An 8701-nucleotide genomic window follows, 5' to 3' on the forward strand; every position below is an offset into this window, starting at 1 on the left:
AGGACAGGAGCAGCCCTGGTGTCCTCCCCTTCATTACCTTGTTCAAGGACTTGTAGGGGTCTGGGTCAGTGTATGAAAAAGGGGCTTTTTGCCAGAACGTCTCCTGGAAGGCATGCTGCCGGACCTGTGCGGGGAAGATGGGGCTCAGGGGGGGCAGCTGGCAGCCAGGAGAGCAGCAGGGGTCTTCCCAAAACTGCCAGGAGGCTGCTCACTCACCCCACCTCCAGCCCCCAACCCCCACTGTGGGTACCTCAAACTGCTGGCACTTCCTGCGGATGATGTTGACCTCGTTGGCTTGCAGGGGCGCCACACTCTGCTTGACACGCAGGGACAGCTTCTTGGTGTCGTCCCAGTGCTCAGGGAGGTCCTGCAGCAAGCACCACATGGCATCAGCAACCTGGCTGCAAGAAGTCCACGCCCAGGCCCCACATCCCAAGAGGCTCACGTGGAGCTGCAGGTGGATCTCCTCTGGCATCTCCTCTCCATAAGTGCTGAGCAGGGCAACTGTCTCCTTCAGGGGCTCAAACATGCTGTCGGTCACTGCCTGCCTCTCCTTGACCCTCATCAGGTGCCCCATCACCTCCACCAGCCCATCATAGTCTCCCTCCTCCAGAGGTTTACTCAAGCCAGTGTTTGCCTCTTGGATGAAATCTGCCAGCTCCTGGAGGCTGGGAGGAAGATGGCAGTGCTCACTGGGCATCGCCGTCGGGGCTCACAGCTGCCCCTGTGCTTGTCTGGGGCAGAGCACGGCCCCCCAGGGACTCATGCCAGCAGGAGAGCCCAGCAGCTTCACCCCTGCCCCCATGGCTCTATCCCTTGCGAGCCTGCCCTGCCCTGGCACACAGTTGTGCCTTCACCACAGCCCAGCTGGGCTCCGGTCACTGGGAGTGCCCTGTCCCTAGTGGGGGGCTCGCCAGGCCCCTACCTGGTGGTGACATGGCTGGCGAGGTGCTGCCGGAGCACCAGGCTCCGGCCCCTGATGGCTCCCAGCAGCGCCTGCTTGAAGGGGCGGCAGTTGCTCTGCAGCCACCCTCCAAACACCTCAGTGTCTGAGAACTCCAACACCTCCTCGCACAGCGCCTCGCATGCATCAATCTGGGGACAAGAGCTGGTCACAGCCCATGGCCAGCACCTCCCCGGGCACCCAGCACATCCCCAGGCATCCGGTGTCCTCTGGGCACCCAGTGCATCCCAAGCACCCGCCCCATACCTCCTGCTGAAAGAGCTGAAGGGATGGGGTCCTATGGGCTGGGGGCTCCTTTTGCTGTGGCTCTGGTTCCTCAGGAGTGGGGGCATTGCCCAAGGCGAGAAACCGCTGCAGGAACGCCCTGGGGTCCTCCAGCCACAGGTGGGCTTGCTCCTCGAAGCCGGCACTGTACTCCTCACCTTCTGCCATGGCACTGACCACCAGTGACACCACCTCCTCCCGCATCCTACTGAGATCCTCCTGCTCCTCCAGGGTGGTCTGAAGGGATGGGCAGAGCTCTCAGGGACCGGCTCAGGGGACCAGGCATCCTCACCCACCTCCAGCTGAGCTGGGAGGTGCCACCCACCATGGACCAACCTTGTAGCTCAGCTTCCCTTCCAGCAGCCGAGGCATGCAGGCTGCCGATGCATAGGTGTCACTGAGCAGGCTTTCCACCAGCTCCAAGAAACTGTTATTGTCGCCTGCGTCCAGTGAGGGATGGTACCGCACTCTGCCATCACACAGCTCCATGGACACCTCGAACAACGGGGCCACGTTGGTCTGAAAGAGGTCAGTGCCCATATGGTGCTTCATTTCCCACATCCCCCCTGGCCCCCAGCCCTGTGGTGCTCCCCGTGATGGGGATGAGGAGGGGACACTAGCACCTCCAGCACTCACTGCCCAGGTGTGCCGGGAAGCACTGGGACGGGCATGTTTGGCCACCAAATGCCTGAAGAAGGTAACAGCGAGCAGTGGGACATCCCGAGCACGGGCAAAGCAGGGGCACCACACTGCAGGGTAAACCTGGACCTACATCAGGGGTCATGTTGGTAAGCAGAAGCTGCAGAGATTTGTGGATAAGTCTGAAGAGTCCATCCAGCACAATTCCATCTATGTATCCCATGTAGTCCAGCCATATCTGTAATGACTTGTCAGTCTTAAACAGATTGGCATTCTCCTGCAAACAGAAAACCCCAAATAACACTTGTCAATAAATACTCAGCAACTATACCAGCTCCTAACACTGTGCGCGAGTCCTCTCTCATGGCCCCTGCAGGTTTGTCCTGGCTGGGTCTCACACGGATCCCACATCCTTCCCTTCTCCCAGCTGTATTTCACCAGAGGCTGCAGCCAAGGCCTCACCCCAAGAGGGCAGAGGATTTCTGGAATCCGTGTGTGGTGTTTCATGGTCCTTCTCTGAGGCCTTGTCTCAGCAGAGACCCAAGGATTGCACCCCAGGTTTGAGTCCAGTGCTCACAGTTACAAAAGCGGGGACACTACTGGGTTCAGAGCATCGCAGAACATGAGCACCAGACACAGTCCTTGTAATACCAACTCTGACTGAAGTGTCCTGGGACAAGTCTCACCTCCACCATCTCCTGGATCTTTACACCTGCGTCCCTAATGGCAGCACAGTGCTTGGTTAAGGTGTTTGCTTTCCCATCCAGGTCCAAGAGTGCTGCCTCCTTGTTGTCTTTCCTCTCAAACAAGGGAGTGGCTGAGCACTCCTGCAGGGACAAGATGACAGGGCTGCTCCGCTGTGCTGCGGAAGGGTAAATCCCTGCAGGAGGCTTCCTGGGAATGCCTTTGTAAAGCACCAGCAAAAGCTACCTCCATCAGCTGGGTGATATTTTCCAGGTTTAACTTTGCTTTCTGGACCCTGGTCTGCAAGTCGTACAAGATCTCTCTCATCTCCTGGATGTACTCTGTGACGCCTGGGAGGAAAACACACATCCAAGCTTGACAGGTTATGCAGATGCCTCCAAAGCAGCAAGCTGTGGTTGGGGCACTTCAGGGCTATTCACCATAGGGGGACACATGACCTGGACCCCCAGCTCACCCACCCACCCATGCCTGTGGGGCAGGTGTCCACATTTTAGGTGTGATGGCTGTAGGGAGCTCAGGACAGCTGCTGGGCCAGGTGCTGGCGACCCTCGGAAATGCAGAGAAGATCTCTGACCTTGGGTGGCCAAGGGTGGGTTTGTACCTTCATGGTGCCAAAAAAGGGTGTGCTCCGCAGTGGCCAGCTGGCTGTCCACAGCCTCCAGCTCCTCTGCCACCAGTGGCAGCTCCACCGGCAGCAGCCTCTGCTTCACCTGGAGAGCCAATGCATCAGCAGGTGAGCACTGCAGGCAGAGGAGGGACCCAGCTGCAGCTGACGCGCACGTGTTAGGGCACTGGTTTTACAAAGGAATGGGATCCCCAACCCACTGACATGGAGCTTGAGGGGTGGAAGGAGGCTGGTGCGACAGCAGCAGGAGCAGCTTGGCTCGGCCGTGGGATGGGCAGGAACCCGGGGTGCCGGTGACATGCCCAGTGTACACCTCCCCCTCCCCCTCCCCCCTGGCTTCCAGGGCCCATTTCATAAGATCCTCTCCCTTGGGGGCTCCCCAGCCAGTCAGCCTGGCCAGTGCTCAGGGCATGAAAAAGCTGCCGGGTTGTCTCCCCTTTGCAACTTGCCTCATTGTACCAGCCAACAATAAGATCCAGGTTGTCCACAAACTTTTGGAAAGTCTTATTTTGAGCAAAGAGGCTCTCAGCACCGCCTGGGATATCCTTCTGCTGCTGGAAGTGCAAGTACCTCACCTCCCGCAGAACGGCAACGAGCTGTGAGACACAATGGCCAGAGACAAGGCTTGTTAGTAAAACCCAAAACGCCTCCCCACAGCCTCTGAGAAAGTCAGATTTACATTCAGGCGGGTGATGGCTGGTGTTCCCCTACACCAAGTTGGCTGCCTGTGCCAGCACCGACCTCTTTGCTGAAGTTCACGGTGAGGAAGGAAGAGCTGGGGTCCCTCAGGATCAAGGGCTGCTCCAGGCTGAAGTGGCAGTCCTGGCCGGCTCCGCACACCCACTCCTCGTAGACCTTCTCACGGTAACCTTGCAGCAGTCCTATCATTCCTTTGTACTTCCTGGACACCAGTCTAGCTTCCGCACTGACCATCACACTGTCAAGGTCATGATAAAGAAGCAGCTGCTGCAGTAGAGCATGGGAGGAGACACACGCCAGGCCAGATCCTGCCCCGGCTGCTGCCCCGTGTCCCCGTGGGGTGATGGAGTAACCCGCACGTACGGGTGGTCGATGGCAAACAAGTCCCTGTGTGGCCCCTCCAGCCGCTGCTGCAGCTCCAGGGCCCACTTCAGCTGCCCGGCCACCGGCGGCATGTTTTTGTTGATGGGCGGTACCCCCCTGCATGGCGGCAGGGAAGCGATCTGGGCGTCATACAGCGCCTTCGCATTATCCAGCTCAGCGTTGAACATTCCCAGCAGGGCTGAGTAATAGGGGAAAACCTCAGCCTTTATCAAAGGTCTCTCCAGCAGGGAGGCAAACATGTGCATCAACTGCGGGAGGAAGAGGCGTTGGCTTCCGTGCTCCAGTGCATCACCGCAACAGCCCGGTGACACCCCCACAGTCACTCCCAAGCGTGCTGGTGCAGTGTGCTGGGCTGCAGGCGGCGTGCCTGCTGCCAGCCTCCGGCGCTCAGGCAAGGACACCCTGTGCCTGAGGGCAGGACCCATCGAGCACGTGTACCTTCACAGCAGATGCTAGGCAGTGGCAGTCATCAAAGCCTTGGCAGAGGATGGTGGCCAGTCGCCTGTCCACGTCCTGAATCTTCTCCTGGAACTCTGCAAAGTCTTTGTTTAATTGCTGCCAGTAAGAGCAAAATTATTTAAGCTGGCGCAGACTCTGCGCTTCCTTCCCAAACCCTTCATGAGGGATTTGCTGAACCCAGATGCCTGTGACCTGCCCCAAGGCAAGCATGTATGCTGCCGTGGGACAGTTTTATACGAACTCTTCCAGCATGTTCTGGCAAGCGATTTTTTTTTTTCTCAAATCAGCAAATGCATGCACTTCCATACCAGCATTCACTCACCTCTTCTGCGGGATCTAAGGGATCATATTTGCAATCAGCAAAACCCTTGATGAGTTCAGACACCTCCTCGTAGATCTGAAACATCTGGCTCCCGAGGATGTTTCCTCTCACTCCTCCCAGCTCTGCCTTCTCTAGCTTCAGAAATTCAATAGCTGTCTGGTACAGCTCCTGGTGAGCACAAACCATCATCTCACCTGGCTCCTCTCGGTGGCAGGCCTGGCTCCCCATGCCCCAGCGCTGTGGGCGCAGGAGCTGCAGGACCACTGCAGGGCTGTGTCCTCTGAGCTCAGTGCTCCCAAGGAGCACCTTCCCCAGTGGTGCTTTGTGGCGTGGCTGGGGGTGGCCATCCACCCCCGAGGGGGTGCAGGAGCACAGATGGTGTGCTGGGAACAATGCTGCTGTGCTCCCAGCGATGCAGCACTGCTGGGCTCCCACCCCGCCTCTGCTCCTTGCCTGTGTGGCAGCCCCAGCCCGCCCTGGGGCCGGAGCAGAGTTTGCCCCTGTGTCGCTCTCAGGGGATGACCCTGGCACCCCTGGGGCAGGAAGAGCCCACATAGGCCTGGTGCTGTGCCCCAAAATGCTCTGCTGTCACCTCAATGGTCTTGAGCCTGTGCAGGAAGGAGTCCATTCTGCTGAAGATGAGGGAGGGGGGGAACTCCCAGGGCTGCGGCTCCTCCTGGAAGCGGAGAGGTGCCATCAGCAGGTGGAGCTCACGTGGACAGGGCCAGGTGGACCTGCACCACCCCGTGCACCCACCGGAAACAACGTGGGTATCAGGTTAGAGCAGTAAGTGCTGTAGGACTGGAAGAGCTTCTCTATGGTGGAAATGCTCAGTCTGATTCCTCCTAAGGTCTCCTCAGTTTCTCCTTGCAGGCCCTTCATCACATCCTCAGGGCTCAGAAAGTTACGGGTCTAGGACAGGCAGATGCAGGCAGGGGCCATTGGCAGAGGGGATCAAGGGGGCTTCTCCTGCCCCCCTGTCCACCCTCTGGCCCCACAGGCTCTCTGGCAATTGCCTGCAGCCCACACTTGCCCCAAACCCCCTCCAGCCCTATGTGGGGTCTTTGCTGGTCCCTTGACTGGGGCATCGCTACATCACCCCAGCAGTGCTCCCCACGCCTGTCCTGTGTCACCCCTCCTGCTAACGGTCCCACAGCAGGGCAGCTGCAGGAGGCAGTGGTGTCTTGGTGCTGCCCTGCCCCTGTCCCACATGAGCTGCCGCTGGGCCCAGGTCTCTACCATCTCCATGAGGAGGTTGCAGATCTCCTGCAGGATGACGATGATGCGGGCAGGTGAGCTGTAGGGCTGGCAGTGAGCCCGGAGGAGGCGGACGGTGCACAGCGCCCTGTCCACGTAGGGCTGCAGCTGCAGGAGCAGAGCTTTGTTAGTGCCGGACTGTGGCCACACTAATGAGGGTCGGGCAGAGCCAGGGTGGTTCCACACCCGCATGCAGCCTCTGGGGCTCAGTGCTGCTGCCTCTACTGTGATAAGGAAGCCAGGCAATGCCTGGTTATTTTGCTGCATATAGCTTACCTGGAAGTAATCCACTTGCTCCATCTCCTCAAGCAGGACCCGAAGTGGTTGCAGGTGGAGGCTGATGTCCTTGGCTTCCTCCAGACCTGGACCAGGGAAGAAACTCTGCATCAGGGATGGGGAAGCTTCGCCGGAGGGGTGAGAGGCAGCTCCCCACCATGTTGCCCAGGGGCTTACAGGTGTTGACATCCCTGAACATGCTCTGAAGCGCCGGCCAGTAGCAGCTGTTGGCCTTCTCCAGCATCTCAGCCAAGGCCGTCACTCGGGGTGAGAGCAGCTGGGAGGGAAGAGGTGGCGGGCTTAGCACCAGGGGCTCAGCACTGGGGACACGTGGTTGCCAGCCACCCATGGGTGAGGCGGTACCTGGTCATTGATGCACTGCAGGTTAACCATCCTGGTGTGCCAGAACTCAAACTCTGCCCTGGGCAGGGGGTGCAGCCCCTCCAGCAGCGGCTGCGCTGAGTCCCTGCTCAGGATGTCCCTGATCTGGTGGGACCACTCGATGACAATGGTCTCGATGGAGTGCAGCACCGAAATGTTCACAGGCCCTCCCAGGCTGAAAGGCAGCCTGGTTATGCTCCAGCACCAGGACTGGTCCTGAACCACCCCTGCTGCTCCAGGGGAGCCCGGCGCACCCACTTGCAGCCACCTCCACCAGCACGGCAGCCCGGCATGAGCCGCTCGAAGGTGCTCTGCTGCTGAGGGGTGGCTGTGCCCAGGGATGCTCAGGGGCCAAGCTGGCATCCTGATTCCCATCCCTCCCTCCCCAGGCTTGTGCTGCCCTGGGACCCTGTCAGGCTTTGCTGGCACCTACCACTCCAGGATGGTGCTGGAGTCATCCTGGCTGTCCAGGTGCTCCGGTAGTGGGAGCAGCGGTTTACCCTGGATCTTCCCACCCATCATGAACATCTCATTCTTCAGCCGGTGGACTTGTCGCATGATTTCCTCTACCATCACCCTGGGCCAGTCCACCATGTTCTCCTTACTCAGGAGCAGGGGGGACACGACCTGAAGGAGAGGGGTCAGTCGGGAGCACCAGCTCTCCTGTTGTGAAGAGCCGCATGCGGCCGTGCTGGTTTGCACAGCGTCCCCTTTTGCTGCCCATCTGAGTTTGGTCTCAGCCCAGTCACAGATCCGGCAGCCACAGATGTGTTTTGCTGATGTTTCTTTCATCAGGACAACCAGAAGACCCCTCACCCTGTGGCTGCTTTCCAACTCATGGTTTGGGAAGCGCTGGGAGTGGTGCAGTGAGTGCACCCAGCAGGGTCAGGGGCTGGTGCATGAGCAAAAGCCCCTGGCATTGAACAGGAAGCATTGCAGAGGCTCCTGGGGCCTCACTCAGCTTTTGGGTGCTCTGTGCTGGCAGTCCACTGAGTGGGAATATTTATGGGAAGTTTGGGAGAAACCCACTCAGACATTTCCCAGCTGTGGTACGTGGGTAAGGGGGGAATTACGCTGAGTTTTTAAAACCACATCAAGAAAGTGATCCAGCTGGGCCCTGGGAGAAAACCAGGCTTGTGACCTTCACCCAGATCTGCTTCCTGGTGGGGAGCAGGGCGGATGGCCGGGAGCCACTGCGACGCAGGGGCCAGTGCCTGGGGCAATTTTATTAATTTCCTTTAGTTGCTCTTCAAGCCCACCTAAAGTTTTGGCCACAGCAGCCTGCAGCGGGTGTCCAGGTGGCAGTGGCATGTGTGGGGAGCTCAGCTTGTCCTGCCTGCCCTGAGCCTGCACCCGGCACCCACCTGTGTGGGCAACCTACCTCCTCCACCACAGTGATGAACTGCTCCACTGGTGAGGGGCTGATGTCTCCCACCAGCAGCCTGCTCTGGCAGTTCTTTCGGGTTATGTTCTCCCTCTTCTTCTTCACAAAGTAGACACCCTTGCCCCTGAGGGTGGGTGGGAAGCCTGTGGTCGGCAGGAGCTGCCCAGCAGGGTTCAGCCCCAGCACCAGCTCCAGCACATCCTGCTGCTTGAAAAACTTGTCCAGCACAGCCGCAGCCTCCTCGCTGCCCACAAACTTGCTCCACTTGTCCAGCCGGACCCGCAGTAGCAATGTGATGAAGCTCTCCAGGAAGCCATGCTGCTCGTCCAGTGGAGCTGACAT

The 8701-nt window shown here is 59.1% G+C and overlaps 1 protein-coding gene across 1 annotated transcript in view; it reads right to left on the reverse strand.

Moving 5' to 3' along the window:
* Positions 1 to 8701, reverse strand: part of DNAH17 (dynein axonemal heavy chain 17) — a 38197-nt gene extending 29496 nt beyond the window's left edge. The window contains exons 1-23 of the mRNA XM_075111681.1: positions 8357 to 8701; positions 7409 to 7602; positions 6958 to 7150; positions 6772 to 6871; positions 6595 to 6680; positions 6301 to 6426; positions 5818 to 5973; positions 5615 to 5737; positions 5062 to 5298; positions 4719 to 4835; positions 4260 to 4528; positions 3939 to 4134; positions 3647 to 3793; positions 3174 to 3282; positions 2798 to 2901; positions 2554 to 2694; positions 2001 to 2144; positions 1565 to 1747; positions 1211 to 1465; positions 926 to 1095; positions 446 to 668; positions 251 to 367; positions 38 to 124 (exon numbers count right to left, since the gene is read on the reverse strand). Of these exons, the coding sequence (XP_074967782.1) occupies positions 38 to 124; positions 251 to 367; positions 446 to 668; positions 926 to 1095; positions 1211 to 1465; positions 1565 to 1747; positions 2001 to 2144; positions 2554 to 2694; positions 2798 to 2901; positions 3174 to 3282; positions 3647 to 3793; positions 3939 to 4134; positions 4260 to 4528; positions 4719 to 4835; positions 5062 to 5298; positions 5615 to 5737; positions 5818 to 5973; positions 6301 to 6426; positions 6595 to 6680; positions 6772 to 6871; positions 6958 to 7150; positions 7409 to 7602; positions 8357 to 8701 (3822 nt within the window). The remainder of the gene's footprint in view (positions 1 to 37; positions 125 to 250; positions 368 to 445; positions 669 to 925; positions 1096 to 1210; positions 1466 to 1564; positions 1748 to 2000; positions 2145 to 2553; positions 2695 to 2797; positions 2902 to 3173; positions 3283 to 3646; positions 3794 to 3938; positions 4135 to 4259; positions 4529 to 4718; positions 4836 to 5061; positions 5299 to 5614; positions 5738 to 5817; positions 5974 to 6300; positions 6427 to 6594; positions 6681 to 6771; positions 6872 to 6957; positions 7151 to 7408; positions 7603 to 8356) is intronic.

The sequence above is a fragment of the Phalacrocorax aristotelis genome, chromosome 16 (genome assembly GCF_949628215.1).
Source record: "Phalacrocorax aristotelis chromosome 16, bGulAri2.1, whole genome shotgun sequence".
Classification (NCBI taxonomy): Eukaryota; Metazoa; Chordata; class Aves; order Suliformes; family Phalacrocoracidae; genus Phalacrocorax; species Phalacrocorax aristotelis.